At 44.0% G+C, this 26,419-nt stretch overlaps 1 protein-coding gene across 2 annotated transcripts; it reads left to right on the top strand.

Moving 5' to 3' along the window:
• The first annotated feature begins 8,586 nt into the window (after window positions 1-8,586).
• skor1b (SKI family transcriptional corepressor 1b) lies at window positions 8,587-25,439 on the top strand. 2 transcript variants are annotated; one of them, XM_086109096.1, is made up of 10 exons: window positions 8,587-8,713; window positions 15,397-15,487; window positions 19,296-19,541; window positions 19,716-21,429; window positions 21,583-21,676; window positions 21,768-21,872; window positions 21,987-22,043; window positions 22,580-22,654; window positions 24,003-24,077; window positions 24,812-25,439. In XM_086109096.1, the coding sequence occupies exons 4-10, from the start codon at window positions 19,735-19,737 to the stop codon at window positions 24,904-24,906; spliced, it is 2,196 nt and encodes a 731-aa protein (XP_085965222.1). In that variant the 5' UTR covers window positions 8,587-8,713; window positions 15,397-15,487; window positions 19,296-19,541; window positions 19,716-19,734; the 3' UTR covers window positions 24,907-25,439. The 2 variants fall into 2 exon arrangements, with proteins under 2 accessions (XP_085965222.1, XP_085965221.1); XM_086109095.1 differs by having other exon boundaries at window positions 24,809-25,439.
• Window positions 25,440-26,419: the final 980 nt, after the last annotated feature.

Genomic DNA, 26,419 nt, shown 5'->3' with positions numbered 1-26,419 from the left:
ATCTGGTACTTTTCAGGATTTGATCATTGGCAAGCAAAATTAACAGAATAGAAACTAGAATGATAGTCAGTAGTGTACTAACCTACTCCAAGGTCAACAAATCTTTTGCTTCAAAAAAAAAAAAAAAATGTAAATGGCTGTGTTGCGTAGTTGTCTTCCACTCCAGTCCTTTAGGCGGCAGTAGTTTGCGTTAAAAAGTGAGCGCTGTAAGTCATCGCCTTCATTTGACCGCGATGCAAGTATGTTGTAATAACGTTGTCTACGTAAAAAAAATATTTTTTTCTGCAGATTTATCAGCATCTGCCCAAATTTTAAACATTTCAGTTACTACAGGAGACAGCTTACCATGTTGCACGTTACAGCGTGCATGAAAGCGTTAATGGGTTGTTTATTAGCACAGTGCTACCACTCTACAAGTGTACCGGTATTTTGTTTTCGCATAAGCCAATTTTTAATTATTATTTTTTTTTTTTTTAATGAAATGCTGCCGAGAGTGGCACATTCATCTGACTGTTTCAAGCGGCGTAGGTTCAGTTCCGACTTCGTGACAACGCTTGTGTTTATGCTTGTCCATCTCGAAATGGGCCCTGCTACTGACCGGCGACCAGTCCAGAGCGGGAATCTGCTTTTTGCCAAAATTTAGCTGGGATAGACTCCAGCTCCCTGCGAACCTGAACAGAACAAGCGGTCGAGAAATTGTACGGATTTAAAAAAAAATTAAATCTAAACATTACTCTTTGCAGCTTGCGCTTAGCCGAGACTTATTGGTATCCAAAGTTACTCGACAGCCCACGGAGAAGAGTTAAGTGGCGCTCTCACTCGCGGCGCATGCATACAAATCTGAGGGACCTGTGGATTAGCCGGATCAGGGTTGATCAATTTGCTGCCGGCGCAAAGCCAGTCCGATTCGGATTAATCCGCTGAAGTGGTCATACCCACATGCTTGGTAAATCTCTGGCTCCTTATGTTTCCCCTTCGCACCCGACGAGGCTTAGAAGGGCTTTCGCAGATGAAAGGAAGATGACTTGTTATATTTCAGGGGCCATGTGCCAACACTGTTCGAGGGGGCCTCCTAAATAAATAGTCCAGACTCTTCCTTCAATCTTATTGTCCTCCACCTTTTGTCTCCACGGGGGGTGTTAAATCTTGCCTGATTTACTAATGGCTGCGCTGTTGATTGAAATTTCCATCAAAGTCTTCATGCAGGTTGTTTTTAGTCTCGGCTTCCCAGCGTGTGAGATTTAGGCCCACTCGAGGAGGTCTCTTAAATCACATTGATCAGAATGGAGGGTGCGTTTTGATTTAATCCCCATCACTTTGATTACTCGTCTTCCGTGGAATTTATCTGGGGACCCAAGTTTGTTTTGAATTTCAGTCTGACGTTTCAATATAATGCAGTGAAATAGTCACGGGGGTGCAGAATTGCGGCCGGTGCGGGGGGGGGGGGGGTGTTCGTTTATCTTCGATTACATTTACATGAGCGGCCTTTGGAATCCGGCTCTGCTGGTTGGGTACGCAGTTTTGCATTCTTCAGATGCAGTCGATCAAATGCTGGACCTTTTTTTTTGCTCACAATTAATAGAGGTCCTCAGGAGGCCGGGAGCCTTCGGGCTTGTGGAAAGACTGTATGAATCCTCAGGCTGCTGGGAAGATGTGGCTTCCTCCCCGTCACTCACTTTTGTCGCTATTCCCTAATGTTATGCTTGTGTGAGTGTGTTTGTGTGTGTATTTGAGCCCACTGCCCCAAGCATGTCTCGTTTGAGAGTGCTGTCACTCCCTTCTTCCTGCCATGCATTAACACCCGCCATTATCATGCTAATCTGCATTGTATGATTACATGAAGTAATTTATGCACACTTCTATCTAGCCGTGGCTACGCAGGGACGCTTGCCCCTATTGTTGATTTTTTTTTCTTGTGTGGTGGTGGTGGTGGAGGGGGGGGGGATCATTATATTCCACATTCATCAAATTCCTTTTATTTCCTTTTTAAAGATGCTTCATCTGCACTTTTAAAAACTTGCCGCCTTACTTTATGAACAAAATGCTCTCTCCCGATGATTTGGAGACCTCTGCCTACTGAGAAAGTAATCGCCCCCGAAATCTCTCAGTAAGCATGCTGCTTTGGTGTTGGCGAGGAGACCATGATTTGAGACGCCTTCCGTATCGGAAATGGAAAGAATGTTTTGTTTTGAAAGCAGAGGGCAGGGGATGAGCTCTCGTCCTCATTTATTCACAGCTAGTGGAGTAATTAGGAATGCAGAGGGCTGTTAAATTAAAACTGAATTGCACTTATTAACATTTTAACTACCAACCCCACCCTCTTTAGACACTAAACAAGGACAGTTTCAGCTCTAATATGCCTGAAGAATCCCGCTGAGGCGACTCTTTATGTATCCCTAAAACAAAGACGTTCTTTAAAGTAAGATCTCCCTTTTGTTTAAACAACCGAGCATTTAACATTCAACGTAATGTGCCAAGGCGTCCTCCGCGCTGTCAGGAGACACACCGGCGGAGCTCCTCAAACTCTTTTGCTTAATGGAACACTATTTGTGGTCAGATTGGATAGCTAATGGTGGTCCCTTTGAGGGTAACTCTGCAAATTAAATAGCATGGATTCACATCTGTCAGACAAAACCAGGAGGCTCTTTGTAATCAATGACCCAAACCGAGAGAGGCTCCGTGGGAGGGACGGGATGGGGATTGGGAGGGGGGGGCACGCCGCAGCTATGATGACAGCAAGCGTAAGAGGCCACTGGGGACGAAGGCAACTCACCTGCACTAACAGCCACTGTGCCGGGCCGGTGCGGGCGGCTGCTACCGGAGAGGCGCCAACGCCAGCGGGGTTAATGTGCATTTATAGAACAGGTCAAACGACTTAAGCAAGGCGCTGATTTATAATGCAGGAGCGCAAAGTGACTAAACTGTAAAGGGAATTCTTGTTTTGGTTTTTTTTTTTCTGTGCAAACATTGCCGTCGGTGTTGTGGTAAAACGTTGAACCCCATTAATTTTTATCACTCCCCCTCTCTCGTTTCTCTCCGTCTTTAAATTTTGTTTGGAGGAGAGACTAGCGAGACCTCCCGCTGCTGTGGAGAATTTCCTCTCGTTGTTAATTTTCCCTGCTCCATATGGCGCCGCAGACACTTCACCTGCAGGCTGTAGCAGGCTGGAGCGGGGCCGCTCGGCAGCCAGCAGACATCCTCGGGCTCAGCCTGTCATTTACAGTACGCAGGTCCGTGCAGCTGTCGGAAGTCGCGGCGACGTCGCTTCCCCTCACCTCTACGCTCCCGTGCTATTTCGGAAATAGGGCGGAATGTAAAAACCCGGGCTAGTTAAGATAAAAGCGTTGCAATGAAAGAGAGAGTGGCTTTGGGAAAGTAACGTTGGAAACCATCCGGGGAGTTTGCGCACCATGTGTTCATGTCCGTGTGCAGCTTGCCTGTGGCACAGCAGCGCAAGAGGCCCCTTTTCATTGTGGCTTGTCATTGATTAGAGAAGGGTCTTTAATTCCGTCTTACCCCATGTTGTGATTCATTTGCATGGCGTGTCAGGAAGTAATGGAGGTTTCGCGCGGCGCTTTGCTCCCAAACTCTTCAAGATATGCTGCCTAATGTACGCGCAGCCGCTAGCAAGACCGCTTTCTGATTCATCGTGTCCCTTACAGTTGCGGTTCCCAACCTTTTTTGCCCCTCGGACCGGTTTAATGTAGACAATATTTTCAGGGACCGGCCTTTAAGGTGTGATGAATAAATACAACAAAATAATATGATATGTCCCGCATGAAAAATGTGGTATTTTCGTAACATAATAATAAACACAAACCAAGACGCGAGGAATGTCCTATCTGGCCGCAACGCTCTTTGGTCGCTATGGCAACATTTAAACGTGCCTTCAAAATAAGATACACCGTAAATACAAAGTGCATGAAAAATACGACTCACCATCGCCGCATATTATGCAGAGTGGGCTTGGTGCGTGATAATCTCCCGCTGAGATAAATCCGTATTTTAAATAGGACATGATACTGTCTATTAAATGTAGCCTGCTATTTCTTAAAAGTCGTAGGCTCCTCTTCTGTCTCCTGGTCGGCTTTTCCCCTTCCCAAAGATGTTTGGTTTTTTTATTCATTTTGCTAGCTCCTGGGTTTCATTTTAGCGGTAACCTATCACATGGCCAAGAAGCGCGCCTTGCCCTCCGTCAAGAGTGACATACTGTAGACCACGGGTGTCAAAGTCAAGGCCCGGGGGGCAAATCTGGCCCACCACATCATTTTATGTGGCCCGCGAAAGCAAATCACGCATGTCAAGTTCCATACTTGCTAAAGTCTGAATCAACATTTCAAATTGTCTTATGTAATCCACAATAACAGTCATTATTCTTGACTTCTGATTTTAAAACCAGTTATTCATCAATTTGTTGTGTGCTGTATGTGATTTATCTGGTTTCCCAAAATTCATAACGGTTCTCCCAATGTGGACCGCGACAAAAATGAGTTTGGCACGCCTGCTGTAGACGGATGTCACAGAGAATCCGGCAATTTTTCAAAATAAAATGTATTTCAGATTCCGAAATAAATAAAACGGAAGTAATGTAAGTTATTTCTTCTTTCTGTGCGGCCCGGCACCAAAAGACCCACAGACCGGGGGTTGGGGACCACTCCCTTACAGTATGTTTGTTCATTTCCTCCTCAAAATTCCTGCTGCCTGCTTGTACAATGACACTTAACCAGAGCGAGATGCTATGGACATGAATCCATATTTGGACATATACACGATATGATGTAATACTCGTAATCCTTTTTAATAGACAGTGTTCAGAAGCTCTTCCTGTGTGCTGTGGAAGTTTGATTGGGACGAGCAATGTTCGTGTTATTTCGTCATCCCACAACCCTCGTGAGGATGAAGCGATTCATATAACGGACGGAATGCGTGAATCATCTTACATTTGTATGAATTGCGTATCAAATGTGAGTCCGTCTGTCCAGTGGAATCTACCCATCCATCCATCCGTCATTATCTGAACCGCTCATGCCGACGGGGGTCGCGGGCATGCTGGTGCTTATCTCAGCCGTCTTTGGGCAATAGGCGGGCTACACCCTGAACTGGTTGCCGGCCATATTTCCTCAAATAATGTCTGAAGTCATTTAAAAATATTTTTAAACTACACAGAGTAAGGTTTTTCCACGAGAGAAGACCTACTGTGTCTGTACAACATTTTTCAATGTGTCAAAGATCACAACTGCGTGAGCGATCGCGGCAACAATCGCGCGCCTTTAATCATTTCCAACCTTCAAGACTCTAAAGAGCTCTGTTCCCCTCATCATCCAACCGCGAATCTTAAACGATTCCAGCTCGCAGAGGTCTCCTTTGCCATTATGTATGAGATGAGACGTGAGGTTAGGGGAAGATACTTGTGGGCCGACGTGGACTTTTTGAGCAAAGTTGTGCTGCTAAAATTTGTCAACCTCTTGGGGGGGAGGCCGCGTTCAGGGTCGCAGCTAAATCTGTGCGCCACCGGCGTAAGGCCAAGCTACAGCACGGACGAGCGAGCGCTGAGCTAACCTCGGGAGAGCTCAGGGGCAGGACATGCTGATTTCGGCGTGCCTGTCGGACGGTTTGTGGGATAACAATGAAGGTGAACAGCGAGGTGGCGATCTCGCTCGCTCTCTTGTTCTACTTTCTTCTTGGCCCCTGTGGAAACGGAGGTCATTTTTACCTCAAACGCTTAAAGGGTGTTCAGAATGCCAAGCAGACAATATCTTGCAATTCGCATATTATTGAAACTATAATCACTTAGGAGATAAAAAGATTTTAACCCTTTCAGGGACAGCGGTTACTACTGTGGGAAGGTTATCAGGTTATCATTTTTTTGTTCATGAAAGGGTTCAAACCAGATGCGTGAATCTGCTGTGTTTAATTATTTCAACTCAATTTGGATATTCTTACTTTCAAAGGCATCCTAGTTGGTCTTCTGGTCTACTTTAGTGCTTTCGAATATTTTAGGAATAACTATGTATAATTATAATGTACACGACACAGGTCACCAAACTTCAATGCTGTCAGAGGGATCATTGGAAAATGTGAACGAATATCAATATAAATAAAATATTGCTTACTGATATCTATACATGAATACCATTAATTGCTAATTATCACATATCATACCTACAGCCCGACTAATGGTTTGTTTGTTTGTTTTTAATCCTGATGCTCTTCCAATATTTAGCATCAGGCACTTTTTTTTTAATCCCTCACCCAAATAAAGGTTATCTTATCTTCAAATAAATTCTTTTGCTCCCTTAAAACTTAAATCAACCTGTGAAGTACAGGCAGGCAAAACATTTGACTGTTTTACAATACTTTGTCCTTTAGTGTTTGTTACATTTTATAACACAAATCAAAATCAACAGAAAAAAAGAAAATTACCGATTTATTTCCCCCGCTTGTTTAAGAAGGGGATGCTTGAACATCCTTATCCTTCTTTAACCCTTTCATGCACCCTGTAACCTGATAACATGATAAGCTGTCCACTGTAGTAACCGCTGTCCCTGCAAGGGTTAAATGTACCCAAAACTAGCGCAGGCTCATTCGGTAATCATATTTTTGGAAAGGAAAGGATCTTCAAGATGACTTTTTTTCGCAAAGATCTCTTGCACAAGCTCAACTAGCCCGTGTGAGCAAAGGGCTCCGTTTAGTGAATAATTACACCTCTGTCTATCCATATATCCACTTTTGCATGCTGACAGTGCCCCTGCATTTCCCTTTAGTGATGCACAAAGGCACCGCACCTCACGTACCCTTGCCCGGAGTCATTTAATAGACATCCGTCCAAACATCATCAAGTCTATAAAAGTTACAACCATCGAATTATTGAGAAGCGACCCAATACCAAAGTTTCTTTTCATATTCATCCCATATATCAATTTTCTATTACGCCAAAGTGTTGTATCAACATGCAATCATGTTAATAGATCTTACCTATTGTGAGTCATGGCTCATTCAATTGATAAATATGTAAATTAAAATGTTTTATTGTTGATCGCCAACATTAATCTCATTTGGATGTCTTAAACCAAATTAAATGGGAAAAAGTGCGCCACATAGGTATTTTGCAAAGTGGGGCGATTTCATTTCTGAATTAAAAAGGAAATGAGCAGGGGACGTTGCTTTTTTTTTTTTTTTTTTATTACGAATGTTAATGAAAAATGTTATTGACTCGAACAAATGGAAAATACACCTGGAAATGTATATTAAACCTTTCCAATTTCTTTCTCTCCGTAGTTTGCAATTATAGTTGTTTCAGCAATAGCGGGGGGAATTAATTTTGCGTGCAGACTGATAATGTTAGCAGTGTCGAAAGAATAGGTTATTATGTTGCACAGCGAGTCTCCGGATATTTACAAGGAGGGGCAGTGCAAAGCGTTATTTAATTGAAAGAACGGATCAATAACGGCTCTTGCACTTTGTCAGGAGGAAGGCCTTGTGAAATGAGCAAGTCATTTACTGAGCACAATTTTGCGCGCGGTGCAGGTGTAAAACTATAAAGTCCAAGCTGGGGCTCTCTCAACTGTTCACGAGGTTGTTATTTTAAAAGCTTTTATTTCTCTTCATTGTGTAACCTCAGTTTACAAATGACACCGGTGACAATTCGTTTTCCCCACCAACATTTTGGAGCAAAGTATAGCTCTGTTCATGATTTTTTTTTTTTTTTGCTAAAAACAATAACATCAGTTTGAACAATAAATATCTTGTCTTTGTAGTGTATTCAATTAAACATTGGTTGAACATCAACATAAAGGTGGAGTGCCTTCTCCGGGTCAGGGAGGAGATCTTGCCCCAAGCGGAAGAGTTGAAGTATCTTGGGGTCTTGCAAACGAGTGAGGGCATCCGGAGGGAACGAGAGATGGACAGGCGGATCGGTGCAGCGTCTGCTGTGATGCGGACTTTGCATCGGTCTGTCGTGGTGAAGAAGGAGCTGAGCCAAAAGGCGAAGCTCTCTATTTACCGGTCAGTCTACATTCCAACTCTCACCGATAGTCACGAGCTATGGTTTCGTGACCGAAAGAATAAGATCCTGGGTACAAGTGGCCGAAACGAGTTTTTCTCCGCAGGGTGTCTGGGCTCTCCCTGAGGTGAGAAGCTCGGCCAGAGTCGAGCCGCTTCTCCTCCATGTTGAGAGCAGCCAGATGAGGTGGCTCGGGCATCTGAATAGGATTGCCTCCTGGATGCCTCCCTGGTGAAGTGTTCCGTGCAGGAGGCCCCGGGGACAACACAGGACACGCTGGAGAGACTATGTCGCCCAGTTGGCCTGGGAGCACCGCGGGATCCCTCAGAAAGAACTGGAACAAGTGGCTGGGGAGGGGGAAGTCTGGGCTTCCCTGCTAAAGCTGTTGCCCCCATGACCCCACCCAGGATAAGCGGTAGAAAATGGATGGATGGTCTCCGGGTACTCCGGTTTCCTCCCACATTCCAAAAACATGCATGGCAGGCTGATTGAACGCTCTAAATTGTCCCGAGGTGTGAATGTGAGCGTGGATGGTTGTTTGTCTCTGTGTGCCCTGCGATTGGCTGGCAACCGATTCAGGGTGTCCCCCGCCTACTGCCCGAAGACAGCTGGGATAGGCTCCAGCACCCCCCGCGACCCTAGTGAGGATCAAGCGGTTCGGAAAATGGATGGATGGATGGGTGGACGACGTCCCAACTTCATCTGAACCAGGTTTGTATGTTAAACTGCACGAAATGTATTGGTCCAGCTTGGTGGCGGCCATATTGATCCCTCTTTGTGCGCGGAAACTCCGATCCTCGTACGTTTCCTCCCTCTCACTCACTTTTGTACAGTATACATTTGTGGAGGGGGGAATATGGTATAGACCAAAATGGGGGGCATAAACACCAAACAAGGACGGATGATATGTCGATCTTGTGTCTCATGTTTATATTGAGATATCAAATCCAAATATTTTCAGCCCACATTGAAAATAGAGACCTTGACCTTCCTGTTCCAATACTTCCGAGAAGCACCAGCAATCTCAGTGTTTGTCCGCGAAGTTTGAAACGCTTTTCTGACCTTTTGTTGTTTTAGTGTTATTTGTAACTTTGCAGAAACTCATTTGTTTCTTCTCTGCATGGATAGAAACAAATTGTAGTTTTCCCTCACTAGTTCACAATCCAGTTGCTCATTGCAGCTGGATGTTTGGTAAATGTTTTCTCTCGTCTACATTTCACTCATGCTTCATTGCTCTCACACCATCAATGCCTATGTTGTTTTCTGTGTGTGTGTGTGTGTGTGTATTATTTTTTTTAGCTATATCTATATACTGTTGAAAAATCCGACCAAACTGGCACGCCTCCCAGTATGTAAATTCGTGTGCTAATTCACAACACGATTTCACTTCAACTTGCAAGCAAATGAGATTTTAATTGAAAATGAGATCCTCCATGGTGACTCTCACCGGAGATGTGCAGCATGGGAATGATGCTTTTCACAGATTGTTTGAGGAAACAAGGATACTTTTTTTTTCTCCTCCCCCTCCTCTACATTTGGTTCGGAGGAGGCGGAGGACAGTGTGTTTTCCTCGGCAGAGGTTCGCGAAACCGCGCTGCGAAATTAACATTGCGCTTCATCTCCTTGTCTGTGCGCGGAAGAGGTGGGCTATTAACATTTGTTTGTATTTTCATTATGCTAATGGTGTTAAAACATGCCCACAGATTGCCACCGGTGGCGCAGTGATTTGGTCTGGCTGATCATAAAGTGTCCGAGTGGGTCATTTTGATTATGACGCGCTAATTATGTGGTGCCTCTCCTCCTCTCCGTTCCTTTCTCCTGACCGGCACTCTTAATGGTAAGCTTTTATGAGGAGGGGAAAATAGCGGCAAAAGATGTCTGCCTCGTGTTCCTGTCGGCGATGTTGCACTCATGCTTCAGTGCTTCCTTTTAAACTTCCTAAATTGTGCCCCACAATAAATAGATGCCCAAGCCTCTAACTGCCACTATTAGATTAGATACCATTAGATGTAATAGAAAAGTCTCCCCTTGCAATATTTTCATAAGAGTTGGAGGCATTTGATTAATCTGACCGCATTTTATTGCATTAATGATTTTTTTTTCCTCTTTCTTTTCCACTTTGCCGTGAAGACATTGTACACAAGCTAATGCCATTCCCTCGCTCCCGCTCCGCTTACACTCATTCATCCTCCGCCGTTATTGCAATGCATTGTTGATGAGGTGAGTCGGCGTCTTATGTGCTTTCACTCCTAAAGTCATTCCTAATGGAGTGGAAACCTTATATTTTGTTTCCTAATGAAGCACAGGAGTGGCAGACAGCTCCGCTTGGCCTGTCCTAAGACTGCCTGCAGGTTGGAGCCAGCGGCCTGAACCAAGCTGCTCTCAAAGAGCCCGCGGGGGGGATAGTATCTTAGCCCAGGCCAACAGTTTATATCTTACAGGCAGGCAGCTGCAAAGCTATAGATAAAAATATATATATTTTGTAGTTCAGGTCTTTGAAATAAAATAACAAAACATGTTGATTTGAATGGAGAAGAATCCATTCAGCAACTAAATGGTCTTCAGCCGGATGACAGGAAACACATTTGAAACACTTTAATTCCTTTGAGTTCCTTTGCACACAATCATTTTTCTTCTAAAAAGGGATTTGGTAGTTTTTAGAAGCAAATCAAAATTGCCGCCAGGCAAGAATTTTTTTTTTTCCTGTCCTCGACTGCTGTGCCGTCGTCGTCCAGTAGTGGCACTTCTGCTGCACGGTTTGTCAAGATCCGATTTTATTTTGAGAAACTTGCCAGGGAAAAACCTAAATTCTAATTTAGTGCTGAACTGCAAGCGGGGACAGAAACACTTGCCCGGTGGCAATTTTGCAACGTCGCTCCAATGGCAATTGGCAAGCCATAGGCAAGCGAATAACATGTTTATAAAATTACTACCAAGCCGAAGTTCTTAACTGCTGATGGCCTCTTGTCTATCCGAACGAAAGTCAGAAATGATTGAGTGTGTTGTTTACAGAAACACAGAAACTTCCACTTGTGGGCATGTTTTCTAAAGTTGAGTTTTCAGGCTCCGAATTATGTGAACGAACGTATTAAAACCGCACTCTTGGGTTGAGATTAAATGCGGTTATCATCGGATCATTTTTGTTTGCCTAATTTTAGCTCATCTCAATTAGCCTTTCTTATCTCATTTTAATTTTACTTTCTTTACTTATACCTAACCCTTTATAAAGTTGAACCATTCCCGCCGCTCTACCGCATCTTATTTCAGTCGCCAATTTTACACACCTGCCTTCTGCATATACTTTGTACTTTGGAATAAAACTGCAAAATAACCGTGAATGTAATGGAGGCAAAAGTGTAGTCAATCTAGCTAAACAACCAAACATCTGTTCTTATTTCTGCCAGTAGAATTTTTTTTTATCAAACTGTATCAGTAAATGTATGACCATTTCAAATAAAAGCCAGCATCTCTAGTTTGCTTTTATTCGTATTATTATGATTCTTTGCTTTGCCTGTGCTCTACCCAATTGCTTTTGTTTTTACAGCGCAGTAAAGTGCGCAATAACTTTTGCCGTAGAAATGGTGGACATTTTGGAACGCTCTCCGTGGCTCCAGGTGCTATTTAAGCAGGCCCTGAAGTGAGCTGCACGCCGTGCAAAAGTAAGCTGAGCTATTCTGAGCCGAGGTTTCCCCGCAAGGTCACTTTTGAAACAAAATGTCTCCTTCCATAATCTAGGTCACAGTACATTCTGCCTCACTTTCTCCCAAACTTCCTTCCTTCCGTCCTTCCTTCTTTCCCTCCTGCCTCGCCGCTTATAATTAAACACATACAATTAGCCCAAATTTAATGGGATTTGAGAGCCACGCTTTTATTTAAGAGGTAATGAATAATATTTTAGTTGCGTGTGTAACTGTGAAATCCAAATGTGCTGCTATCATCACGTGTAATTACTACACCGCAGTTTTCAAGAATCATATCCTGATGCGATCAACAGCTCTTCGGAGCAGACTGCCACCCTTTTTTTTTCTTGTATGCTTCAATCTGTGGCGTAGCGGTGACTAATTGTGAAATAATGCAGCTGGATAGACACTCCTAAAACATATGTGCTGTGTCCTATTATTTATTGATGTCTGTAATTAATGATATAATGCATGCCGCTGAAGTAGTTTGACCTCTGAACCAGTCATTACTCAGAGTGTAGCGGCATCAATCAAACTGTGCTTTTCTCACATCTATTCCCGTACACCCCCCGAAGGACCGACGGAGCACCCACTGTATCCTCATTTGTATTCAGCTGACCAAGGGCCTCCGTGCGAATGATTTAGCGCTCTGCATCACACACAGAGCGCATGAGGGGCGCTAATATGAGATTTACAAGCAACCGCTGAAGTTCATAACAAGGCCTAGAGCTCCAAACAAAGTCACTTTGTACTTCCGCCAAGCGGAAAGCTGTTGTTTTCATTGCCGGCTGTTTGTTTTGTTGCTTGCCAGGATTTGGTGGAGCTGAGCAACTACCCTAAATGTTGCTATTTCCAAGAGGAAACTGCAAGCCACCCCACCATACAAATGCTGTAATTTAATCTTGGAAGCTGTCTATGATATGAACATGCACACAAAAGTATGGTACTTGAGAGGGTTTTTTTTTTTTAAATTGGTCCCTGTAGGCACAAAAGCGTTACTTCCTGTGCAGCTTGGCTGACAGAACCTTTAGTGTTTGCCTTGGTGCAGAGTCACGAGCTGCCCTATTGCCGTGTGGTGTTCCACAGGGTTCAATTCCGGGGCCTCTTCTCTTTTCATTGTAAATGCTCTCTTTGGGTTACATCTTCAGGAAACATGGTATTTCCTTCTACTGCTCCGTGGATGACTGTCAGATCTATGTACCGCTGGGCAAAAAAGACGCTTTGTCATTGAGGCACTTTTATCCTGACCAGAGGAAGTCAAGAACTGGATGGCACTGAATTTCTTGAATTTCAATGAAAAGAAAACAGAAGTGGCGGTGTTTGGTCCCAGTGGTCCTTGTACATGCCATCCTGCAGACTTCGGCTTCCTGGCTCCTTTTCTTAAGCCACCAGTCTCGAACTTGGTTTCTACTCTCTTCGTTATTAATTTATTGTTTTATGGTTTGTTGTTGCATGAATTATTTTTGCTCCATGTGCAGCCCTTTGTATACAGCAGAGGTTGTTTTAAAATGCTCTATAAATACAGTTGAGTTGCGTTTTGTTTCCTTTTGGTGTTGGAAATTAGTTGAAAGCAACACTCATTGTTACCCCAAGTCTCATTAGAGACACACTTGCCTGGTAGATACTCTTTTGAAGTTGTTTAGTTCTGTTTTATGTTTGTTATTTATTGGGATTCAGTGTACAATATTTACAGGTTCCCCAATGGAATGACATATTTTGAACTCGGGCAGTAGCCCAGCCACTGATGAGGCTCATTTTATTTGCCCCTCTCGCCATTGTAATGACCTTATATGAATGCCTGCCATATTGGACCCACTGCACGCCTCGCTGGCCCAGCCTCCGGTTGCCGCATGCTAAGCTCGCGTCCCACTCCGTAAAGCATTTGAGAAAACGACATGGCCATATACTGCATTGGAATAAGTCATTCCATTGTTAATTGAAATGGCTTAATACATCACTCTGAGCGTCAAAAGAGCGTCTTGAAAAGCTGAGGTAAGGAGCGCAAGAGCCGCAGGGAGATGCCAAGGGATATTTCTTTAATTCCAAATGGAAGTGAATCACCTCACATGTGAAGCTGCCAGGCTATTCGTGGAGGGCCATGACAGGATTGGTTCACTTTCTCAGTTCTTTCATTTCACAGCCTCCCCCTCACCCCCAGATGTTTGGTCTTGCTTCAGCTGATCCACGGCGTAGTCGTCTTCTATCGTCCTGCCTCCAGCCCACTGTGGTCCGTGTTGTGTTAATGGGTCAGGCGAATCTATCAAGGACAGCGAGTTGGGCAGTTTGCACATCGGGGGGATAATTACGGGGTGATTGGTGTCCTCACGCTTCCTGCTCTCACTATCTTTGTCTCCGCTGTGTGAGCTTTACACCTTACAATAAATGCACACAACACGTCTGCCGCTGGATGTCTTCCCTCTTGCCTGTTCCAACCCCGGGGGCCTCGTTTGTCGACACACAAATTGCAGCTTTCTTCACTATTGGATTTTATTTTTAATGAAGGGCAGATAATTGCAAACTGAATTTCTCCACCCCTGCTATAATTAACCTAACCTTCTCTCATGGATAACTCATCACACCTGCCTTCCTAGCCCTGGATATATCATCACGTCCTTTCTGGGTCATGATGGTACAATCTCACCAGACGAATTTAGGACATTTACGATTAAGTCCGAGCTGACCCTTGAGATATTATTTGATATGTAAGCAACTGATACCGCTTTAAAATACACTTAACATGTTTTATTGATGATATCGCAGGCATCGGGCAGAATCCTCACATCTCCAAAACCATCGCTTTTTAAACACCCAAAATGCCAAGTTTATTGAACCATCAACATTACATTATCAAAGAGAATAAGCCATTTTCAACACTTAATGTTGGAAAATAATTTACGAAAATGATGGGCGGCCAGCTGGTCCAGTGGTTAGCGCGTCGACCTCACAATGCAGAGGTTTGATTCCAGCTTTGACCTTCCTGTGTGGAGTTTGCATGTTCTCCCCGTGCCAAAGCGACAGCAAGTTAGGTCAGTGCTCCGGAGATTTCCTCTCCACGAACTTGCAGATTGTTCAAAGCGGAGGCTCTCACGTCAACCTTCAAATCCAACGGTGGACACCAAGAACTCATTGAGACGCGCCACCTCCAGACCCCCCGCCTGAGTGGTCGAGTGCCCAGACACACTTCAGGCACCCCCCCCCCCCCTTCCCCATGTATGCATATGATCCACCCAGAGCCATTCCATCTGTATGGAAATTTAGGCTCCACAGCTGGAATCCCGCAAAGCACTGTCATCTTTCTAATAGTTATTATCTCTTTGGGCTGCTCCCTCTCCAAAACCCCTGCAATACAAGCACATCACATCTTTATGGTAATGCCCTACAATATAGCCCCGAGCTATATGGCGCACAGACCTTTGTTATCATTACGATAATTCCCGTTTCTCACTTGACTCCTCATTACAGTGCCCATGCCGCTTCGGCTTGGATATAGACAAATTCCGGTGTCTTTGTTTATTCTGCTCATCAAGTGACCACGCATGCACAAACCTCATAGCTTGTGAGATTCGAGTGACGTTTCAGTATAGGTGCAATCTTTTTACTTCCGCTCTTTGTTTTCCACAGAATTTATCTTGTATGGGTGCTTTTTTTTCTCTGATGACTTTAAGATTTCACTTCAGTTTTTTTCTGCATGCTTTGTCATTTTATTTCTTTTAGGCTCCAAGGAAAGCGAACTTGGTCCTGGCCATGGATATTTCATCTTTCAACTCGAGACTGATTTTACATTCTAAAAGTACTGCAATCACTGGTAAGAACATCAGGCACACCTGCACATTCTAAAACGATTCTGCTCAAAACAGCTTTCAGTTTTCCATAAGAAATATAATTCTGTCATGCTCACTTTTGATTGATACCATCAGGGATATCCATCCACCAAAACCATATACCAGTACCGTATTTTCCGCACTTGCAGGCGCTTCGGAGTATAAGGCACACCTTCAATAAATGGCCAATTTTAAAACCGTTTTCATATCCCGTTTAGGGCACACTGCATTATAAGGCGCATAGAAGCCACAACAGTGGCTGCGGTTGCGTTATGCATCTACTAGATGGAGCTACGGTAAAGGAAATACAATACAGCTTTATTTATATAGACCTTGCACAACAGCTGCAGCTGTAACAAAACGTTTTACAGAACATTTAAAACACTACGTCCAAGAACTCAGAATATCGATCCGTATAGAAGGCGCATCAGATTATAAGGCGCTCTGTCGGCTTTTGAGAAAATGGGATGATTTTAAGTGTACTTTAGAGTGTGGAAAACACAGTAATTTATTTGTCCCGCAATGGGGAAATTAGTCAGAATTCAGAAAGGAAAACATTTAAGGTTATTCGTTAGTCAATCAAGGTTGAAGTGCATTATTTCCATCAATTATTTATTCGAGGGTGGCCGGGTGGTCCAGTAGTTAGCGCGTCAACCTCACAGTGCAGAGGTAGAGGGTTCAATTCCAGCTCCGGCCTCCCTGTGTGGAGTCTGCATGTTCTCCCCGGGCCTGTGTGGATTTTCTCCGGGTACTCCGGTTTCCTCCCACATTCCAAAAACATGCATGGCAGGCTGAATGAACACTCCAAATTGTCCCTAGGTGTGAGTGTGAGCGTGGATGTTTTGTTTCCCTCTGTGTGCCCTGCGATTGGCTGGCAACCGGTTCAGGGTGTCCCCTGCCTACTGCCCGTAGATGGCTCCAGCACCCCCCGCGACCCTTGCGAGCATCAGCGGATCGGAAAATGAGTGGATGGATATTTATTCTTTTAAATCAGTCAAAGTAGCCCTAAATATTGCAGTTGTGGTGCATTACTTTTCATATAAACCTTACTTTAGTTGTTCTATGTACAGGTTTCAGGCATGATCCACAAGATTTATGTTTCTCAAATTATAACACATTTTTGTACAGTTTGATGTGTAAAGCCACCAAGTTATTTATGCATCTACATGGCACGATAAGGTTCAGGTCAGCCGTACAAAAATGAGGCCCTGGATCGCGTCCGCCTGTGTCCTTGCACGTCTCCGCCAAAGCCCACGTGAGGCGTCTGCCTTTCACAAAACAGTAATTGCAGCGTGATGGGCACAGCTTGTCCCGTGCAGCCTGCGTCCCACACTTGAAGGTTCCCCTCATTGTCACACAGCCTTTTAGCACCTTTGTTCCTCTCTCTCCCCCAGGACCTCACAGCTCACCACTGGCAGATGAGTCCCACTCTGTGACAAAGGGGTCCCTGCGCTCAACCTCATTTGATGCAGTGATGAAATCCCCCCCCCCCCACCTTCACTCATCCTTACCGCACAGCCTCATTCTCTTGTTCACACACATGCACAAGTGTGACGCACACTTTCTGAGAAGAAGCATTCCGTTTAGCAACAGAGGGTGTTACAGGGTCGGGGGAGGGGTCAGGACCCATGGGTGGGCTTTTAGAAGGCAAACAAACATGAGAGCAGCAGAGAAGTGATGTCTTGTTTACACATTAACAGACACTTAGAAAGTCTCCGGCGGCCTCATAGCTGCTGTTGCTGTTGTTTTTTAGGGGTTTTTTTTGTTGCTTCCCACACAAATCAACACCGGGGGGCGGAGCTACGTGGTGGCCATGGTCACTCTCTTGTCCGCCGTACATCTAGGGGAAGATTTTGATACCTGCGACTTGCCTGCCATTTTCAGATGGATCCAATACTCTTAGATCCCTTGATACACTGACCCAATTCATTTATAATTAACTGCATAAATTTACTAATGATCTGAATGCAAACCCTGAAATGATCTGTCTTTAGTAAAGAGGATTTGATTCTTCAATGGCCTAAAAATGAATCAAGTACATGCATCATAATTTCTTGCAAAATTAAAAGAGCTAAAATCTAGCTTTCACAGCTGTTGTCCCTTTGCCAGATGTTAATCGAAGCTTCAATACAAATACACAATGGACAGGCCATAAGGCATCACAGAACAGATGAATGAATAGAGTAGAAGTCTTAAAATAAAAGTTAATTTTAAAAAACAATTTTATAAGATAAAACATCGGGACAGCTCGGGGTCGTGTTTACCTTGTTGGCCATCAACAAGCCAGTACTTTGGTTTCATTGACTTTATAAACATATTCTTACATTCTGTGTCAATCAAATTCATGGCGACGCCCCTGGTCAGCAATTGATGCTTTTGGATTGCGACTGCAAAAAAAAAAAAAAAAAGACAAAAGGTAAACTACAATAACTCATCCATCGCTCAAATAGCTGCGACTTGACGACAGTGCACACGTGGACATTTATTAGCCAGCAGCCCTGTAATTGTCATCTCTGCTCGCCTTCCGCTGTTCATTTTTGTGCTTCTCCACTAAGGCAAACACGCGCTTACCAAAGTGCATCTTTCTCACACTATCTAATGAGGTGATGACCAATCACTTCTTATAATTGCTTCAGTCTCAAGCTTATTAATCATATGTAGAGTTATTTAAGGGTGCATAAATTAATCTTAGATTGAAAAAGCCTATCAAAGCCTCAAAACAATTAAAGAGTAAGGTAAGATTTCCCCTGGGCCGCCACTTTTATTTTAATAGAGTGTTCAGGTGATTATCATACTTTGATGCAACACTGTGATTAATGCAGACGCACTTCGAAAAGAGCTGCTCTCTCTTGCACAACAAGAACAACAAAAAAAAAAGGTAGAACACACCAGATAATGACCTTGCCGACTTTGCTCATCTCACTGCTCTGCGCGAAAGCTTTGCAAACACCTGCTATTTTGTATTTGTGTGACAATGCTGACTTTTGAATGCACAGAAAGCACCCAAAAAAATGGATGAGTCGATGTTGTGGACAACCACCAAGACATTTGAGTTGTGTTCACCAGCATCCATCACATTTTTAATTCATCTGGAACACGTTATAAGTAGCTGAAAGACTCGCATGTTGCTTTTTGAGATTTGTTTTTTTTTTTTTTGTCTCTTGAAATTTTAAGTCGATATAAATGGCTCTGGGAAGAATATATAATTTTTTAATACAGCAATTATTTTATTTCAACTGTAAAATAATAATGATCGCATTAAAACCGACATAAAAAATGATTATCCCACATTATTCTTGTTATTTTAACAACTTGTATTTTGTTCTGTTCACATGCGTTCCTGTTTGAGTATTCAACCGTATGTTTATCGACTTCTTGCCATTTGTTGCACAGCTCCGACCCACTGCAGCACCCGTAGCGACGAGACGAGTCTTGTTATCTTCATCAATATTATAAACGATTAACTCGGCTTCCATTTACTTGAAGCTGTTAAATGGACAGCGCGCTTTGCACCGTTTCCCATTGTCTCTTGCTAGTTTACATGCTTTCTTTCAAATTGTGATCTTAAGAGCAGCTGCTTGTCACTACGGGCACTGTGACTCCGTGGGAACGCGGCACGTGACGGGGGGGCCCTGCAATAATGCTGAACCCGAGAACTCGCATAAAATCCTAATTTGGGTTTCGTAAATGCAAAATAAAAATGGTACGTACGCAAACACACTTACACGTTCATTCGTGTGTGTGCGCGTGCGTGCGTGCGCGTGTGTGTGCGTGTGTGTGTCTCTCTCGCAGTTGAACGCGCTCGTGGTGGAACTCAAACCAGGCGCACACATGCAACGACGGTGGGAGGGAGAGGCAGTGAGTGGAGTGGACTGGAGTGAGTGAGGGAGGCAAGAAGGCGGTGCACGGAGTCCCATCACTAAAACAAACACCCCAGCAGCATCCGACACACTCTTCGCTTTTTTTCCCCCCCGAACGCGCGTGTGACCGCGGCCGTGTGGTGCACGACTAGAGAGGCGCCACACCAGCACTGAACAGGTGAGTTTTCGCAGGACTTCCTTTTGTGCTTTAATTTTGAAGAAAAATGAAAAAGTCAGTAAAAAAAAAAAAAGACTCTCGGGGAAAATGAGTATTTATGAGGAAAAAAAGCATGCGCCTGTCATCCTAGCGGCTTAAAGCCAAAGTGCTTCAACGTCTATAATCATCCCGCAGCTTTGCACTCTCCGGCAACATGGAACCCATTCCAGCGGGCCGCGATTCCAGCTCTTCGCCGGGCTCCAAGCAAGAACTTTCCTACCCGCCGTCCAACAACCTGAAGCCCAACCAGGTGGGCGAGACGGTGCTGTACGGAATACCCATCGTGTCCCTGGTCATAGACTGCCAGGAGAGGCTGTGCCTGGCTCAGATCTCCAACACCTTGTTGAAGAACTACAGCTACAACGAGATCCACAACCGACGCGTGGCGCTGGGCATCACCTGCGTGCAGTGCACCCCAGTCCAGCTGGAGATCCTCCGCAGGGCCGGCGCCATGCCCATCTCATCGCGGAGGTGCGGCATGATCACCAAACGCGAGGCCGAGAGACTCTGCAAATCCTTTCTGGGGGCTCACTCGCCTCCCAAATTGCCGGAAAATTTCGCCTTCGACGTGTGCCACGAGTGCGCGTGGGGCAGCCGCGGCAGCTTCATTCCGGCCAGGTACAACAGCTCCAGGGCCAAGTGCATCAAGTGCTCCTACTGCAACATGTATTTCTCCCCAAATAAATTCATCTTCCATTCGCACCGCACGCCGGAGTCCAAGTACACGCAGCCGGACGCGGCGAATTTCAACTCGTGGAGGCGACACCTTAAGTTAACCGATAAGAACAGCCAGACGGATGTGTTACACGCGTGGGAGGACGTGAAGGCCATGTTCAACGGGGGCAGCCGCAAGAGGACGCTGCCAGGCTGCGGGTCGGAGTCCGGCTCGCCTCTCAAGTCCCGCGGTCCGAACCTCCACCGACAGTCCCCCGAGATCCCCGCCAAGATGCTCAACTGCGAGGACAACCGGGTGAGCGCGGCCCCGCGCAGCTACCCGGTCATCCCGGTGCCCAGTAAAGGCTTCGGGATCCTGCAGAAAATCCCGCCGCCGCTCTTCCCGCACCCGTACGGATTCCCGGCGTTCGGACTCTGCCCGAAAAAAGACGACAGCATCGTGGGCGAGCCGAGCAAGGCGAGCCTCCCGGGGGTCCTGTGGCCCGGTACCAAGGACAGCGCCTACCCGTCCTTCCCGGTCTTCTGGCCCGCTGCGGGCCCCCTGCCCATGCCTCCTTACTCCCAGGGCCCGCCGCACAAACCCCCACCCGAGATGCTACCTCTCCACAGACACGCCGACGTGGACATTTCCGAGTCCACCGACACGTCCAAAGACAGCCTGGCCGACAACGACCGCTGCTCCAGCACGCAGTCCGCGCGGAACGACGACGACAAGTCCGGGGATGAGGCGAGGCCGCTCGAGGGGCCCGCCCTGGCCCCACGCAAGGCCAGCTACGTGTCCGCCTTCCGGCCCGTGGTGAAGGACGCGGACTGCATCGCCAAGTTGTACGGCAGCAGAGGAGCCTACGCTCGAACCGGCTACTTATCACCTGACTTTTTAAGCGAAAGCTCCAGTTACCGCTCCGTGTCTCCGTGCGTGGACAGCGAAGGCGAGGCGGACGTGGACGTGGAGACCAGTAAAACACCCGAGGACGAGGAGCCTTGCAGACCCCTGTCCTTGATGTGTCCCCGAAGCCCCCCGGGGCTCACCCACAGCGTGTCCCCGAGCGATTCGGACTGCAAGGTGGCCTCGCAGGAAATAGATCTGCTCGAGTCCCAGAAAGTGGGGCCACGCGTGGCCCCGCAGTCCTGCGACCGAGAAGTGCAGAGCAAACAGTTAGCACCGTTTAGCCAAGTGAGTGACCCGATAACACGACTTTTGTAACCCCCCGCTCCCCCCAAAAATCATATTGTTTAGCGTAATTAATCGACTAAATAATAGCTTTGTTTTCAACACTTTGAATTAATTGCGTGTATCCCCCCCCCCCCCATATTTTTTTTTTTTCAGGTTTACACACAAGAGAGGAGCGAGTTGCAACCTCGGAGCAGTCCTTATCATTTCAGACCTGCAAGCTACCAACCTGCGGAGCTTTCAATTCATGGTCAGACATCAGCCGAATCAATTAATTTAACAGAACCAACCAACCAATCAATCGGAAGAAAAAAAATCCAAATCCTTCTTTTTCCTGCAAGATGAGGCAACAAGCAAAGAGGAGCCGTCGTCCACGGTGGAGGAGGTGGAAAGCAAATCTTTACTGGAACAAAGCAGCGACGAAAACCAGCAAGAGCAGGATGAAGGTACGAGGAGAGAGGGAGGATTTTTACAAAAAAACAATTAGTTTGCATTTTTTCTCACCGTGGTAAATTAAAGTGTGTGCGTGTGTTTGTGTGTGTGTATGTGTGTTTATCCAGACGAAGAGTCGGCAAGAGCTTTGCACGCACAAAGAGGCATTCGGACTCTTGCAAAAGGTAGGATTAGGAATTTTTATAGTTGCATATTTTTAAATACTGTAATGATATTGCAGCTGTTGCAAAAGCTCTTTATAAATAAAGATGTACGTATTGTATGATAATAATAATTAATACACGGATTGTTATTTTAGCATTCACCGTTATTTTTAACTTGTTTTTTTAATGATTGTGATCATTTTAAAAGCCGTTATTGCTCTTTCTGATGTTTCAGTCAGTTCATTTAACATATTTTGCACCACTTTTATTTTCTTTATCGAGCCATGAACTCAAATATTTTCAAAGCTTTGAGGCAAAAAAAAAGAAACTGAAAGAAAAAAAATACACATTTGTGCTACCACAATGGTCTGCAATTTGCAGTCAGGGAATATCATGTATTTCGATGAATGTTGTGAACCATACAATTAATTTAAAAAAAACACGAAGAAAGGGACATGCTATTTCGTCACATTCTACATTTGTATGGTGAATGTTTTGACGTTTGAGTAAAGCTCAATTTCAAGCTCATCACATAATGTATTTATGTGTCTTTTTAGAGGAACTACAGAAGCAACTATTAGAGCAGGTCGAGTTGAGGAAAAAACTGGAACGTGAATTTCAACATTTAAAAGGTGACCCCCCCCCCCCCCGCCCCTCCAAAACACACATATATATATATATAAGTGGAAACCTGAATATCTCTACTTAATTACAAACATTTTCCCATTTTGTGAATTGAACTGTTTATTTTTGTGCTTGTCTTGTGCTGCACCGTTTCTCTAATATTGTGGATCATATTCACGATATTATTGGATCCGCCGTCCGTATAGATACAGTTACATTTTTGCCGTTTTTTTCAACATCTATAGGTTAAGACCTCAGTCTAGTGCCAATCTGTGTATGAATAGCTTTGAAAAGGGATTTCAAGAGCAAACTAAAATGTGGACTCTTAAGTGTTTTTCGTTGCAGGTGGCTATTTCATTTTCGCCTTTAAGCCACTTCAATAACATCGTGCTCAAATGTCGACCAATTCTTTGCACTTTGCGAGGGTGGATATTAGGAATGAGGGCGAATAAAGCAGTCCACGGTGGCTGAAAGGTGCGCACGATTGCATCCATGCGGGATTTGAAGAACTCTAGACCCCTCGTACCTGCAGTGACCAAGGAGCGGCGCATCGTGTTGTTTGGATGGTCAGGGATGATTTTACTGTCGGTTTTGAAACGGCTCACCTTTGTGCAGCAGCGAAAATCGACACCTTAGCGTACATGTCTATACACAACATTTTCCACACTCTTCACTTGGAGCTCCTGTTTGACCTTGACAATCGTTTACTTTCATCATATAAAAAGTGCAATTTTCCTATTTTGCTCCCCCCCCCCCCCAAGTATGTGTTTATGTGACTCAAAATATAAACACGAAACGCCACAAACACAGTTTTTAGACCATTGCTTAAATACATCCCGATTCATTCCACCATATAATAATAATTAGCATTATTATTATTATTATTATTATTAATACAACAATAGTAAAATATCATCTTGTTGAATTCTCATCTATTTCTGTCGTTATCCTTCCGTGATTTTTCTTTATTAACTTAATTTGAAATTACATTGAGTGTGAAGAAATCATTGTTAAACATACTCCGATTATTTATTCAATCGTCATCTCCTACTATATGGTTAAGATTGACTGCATTACATACTTAAAAACAAACACATTTCTAAAGTGGACAAATTGCTCCTGTTTAAATATTTATGAACTCCACCTTTCTGAACTCTGTTGCTAAACGAAACAGCAGCACTTACAGAAGTCAACTGTCCTTTGGATGCCTCTCATTTTTTTCACTTTAATACTTAAGGAATGGAAAATCAAGTATTTCTTTACTTCCTTAAATTGTTTCGTTTTACAAACCGCGTCCCATTTTTGGCTATAAATCAATGTGCACCCCCCCCCCCCTCCTCCCCCCAACATCTTCAGATAACTTCCAGGATCAAATGAAAAGAGAACTATCCTACAGGGAGGAGATGGTCCAGCAGCTGCACATCGTCAGAGGTGAGAAAAATAAAATAATCCAGTACCGGGGGTCCTCCATTCACGATGTTTCCTGACATACGAGGTTACGAACAGCGAGCAATATTTTGCAGCATAGTCAGAGAAAGCCACGCTCGGTTACCACCGTACTTCGTTTTTTTTTTTGTGTAGAAAAAGATGGGTGACTTTATTAGTTAGTAGTTACTCACTGGGGACGTAGCCATCATCGCAAGAACATAACTCCGTCGTAAATCGAGGATCCCAATTCATCCAAGTGATTTTGAATGATTTGATGCCCAACTCATCAATTTCCTTGCATCGATTGAGTTTGTAGCCGAGCCACGCATTTTGCACGCTGATTTAAATCTAAATGTAAGTTGAGGGGTTCGTTGTTTTTAGTTGATAGCTCTACTTTACGAATGACAAAAGGAGAGATTGAATCCTTTAATGCGGCTTATTAAAAGGGGAAAAAAGACGTCTGTACCGTAACACGTTCGAGAACACAACTCTCGTAACTAAAATCACTTCTTGCTTCGCTTACTTTAACAGCCAATCAGAACCTATCAACATAAAAACATGTCTAAGCAATTATTAAACAACAGAATATAATTTAGGTATGCTTAACATGAAATAATATGATGCTCAAACATAAAATGATAATTAATAATATAACATAAGCTGACATAAAGATCCACGTATGTTTCCGATTTTTTACACGGACACGGTTGATTGTTGGCTGCCGTTCTTCTCAGAAGCTCACGACGCCTTGCACCATTTCTCCTGCAAGATGTTAACTCCTCGCCACTGCACGGGGTCGTGCACCTTCAAGTCTCCTCTGCTCCCACCGTGACGCACGCAAAGACTCAAACTCAGCGTGGAAACTTCCACTCCACGCTGTGAGGAATAGACTCATTTGTCGTTGTGTATTTTATTTTAAAAACAATGTGTACTGTCCAGCATTTTTTGTGTGACGCTCTCCTTTGATTTCAACGGATAATGTAATGTTTCATATTTATTATTTGTGGCAACGTGCAATGATAATGTATGTATCTAAGTTGTAATAGTTAATAGAGGTTGTTATTTCTCTTATTGATAACTTATTCATAAAGTCTGGTGGATTTTTTTTAAACTTACATTTGTGGTTCTTAATTGTCCTCACGCAGGCCGGTCGCTGACTTCATTTTGGACATCATGCACTTTAAATGAGTGAAACCATGACAAGACTATTAAATTATTTGCTGCGGAAGACGTGACTTTTGAAGACTTGCAGACAAGTTGTTAAGCCCACGACTTTCTCTTTTAAAGCACATATTCGATTCAACTGTTCATGTGGTATTTGTTTACAGCCCCCCCCCCCCCCGTGAATAAATCGTTTTATTAAAACACGTTTGGATTATTATACATACACAGCATTATTATGTATACATATTGACGAATTTCATCAATTATCCATCATCGTTTTTGTTTTAATTTCTTATTTCACTGTTGGTTGTTTCACGGACCCTATTTTATGACGTCGATATGGGGGTTCTCCGTACCGTCACACGACATTTCGAGGTAACTTCTACTTTTCGCAGTGGTATACATCGTCACGTGGTACGAAGGCACGCTCAATTACCACTTAATTGCCTTCCTGAGAATGTTTTTTTTTCATTATTCATGGGGTACACGTGTTTTTCCCAGATATTTTCAATGATTATGACTGCGTTCCGCTTGACTGATGCACAATCGTAAACCGAGAAGGAAATATTCCAAACACAAAACGGAATTACAATTCACCATGAAATAATCATTTCAATACTTGAAAAATGTTTTCAGTATTTTATTAAAACTACATGCATAAAAACATGAGTGCGATGATGTGGCCGTACAGTGTTTTATTTGCTGATGTAGGATAAAGCCACACTCCTGCTATACTGTCAATATCCAAATAAGGTTTTCAGTACAGTAAAATAACGACATTAAATTGCCTAAGATGGGTCAATACACATTAGCAGAAGTTCATGTGTATTATTAGATTTAGAGTTGAAAAAGACGGAAATTTAAATGTATTTTAAGAGAGTTACAAAAAGCAAATGGCACCGATTCTGCGAAATGACCACTTATTTTCTTTTACTGCTTCGACCAACTTCCTATTTACTATATACTTTTTTAACAACATGATGGACTCACCATTTTATTGTCATAATTTTCTACAAAATGCCAGTAAATCCAATATTAACTTGAAGGATACTTTTAGAGCTACAATCACACCAACAATTTGAATGGAATGTGCGATCCGGCGCGGTTCGTTTAAATGGAGCAACTACGCCCTCTGTCGTCCATTATGCAGAAGCGACACATCCCCCGAGGACTGCTGTTAC

The sequence above is a fragment of the Hippocampus guttulatus genome, chromosome 4 (genome assembly GCF_054856545.1).
Source record: "Hippocampus guttulatus isolate MCC_2025c chromosome 4, RoL_Hgut_1.0, whole genome shotgun sequence".
Classification (NCBI taxonomy): domain Eukaryota; kingdom Metazoa; phylum Chordata; class Actinopteri; order Syngnathiformes; family Syngnathidae; genus Hippocampus; species Hippocampus guttulatus.
Note: the sequence above shows the minus strand (reverse complement) of the source record. Positions and strands in the feature narration are given on the sequence as shown.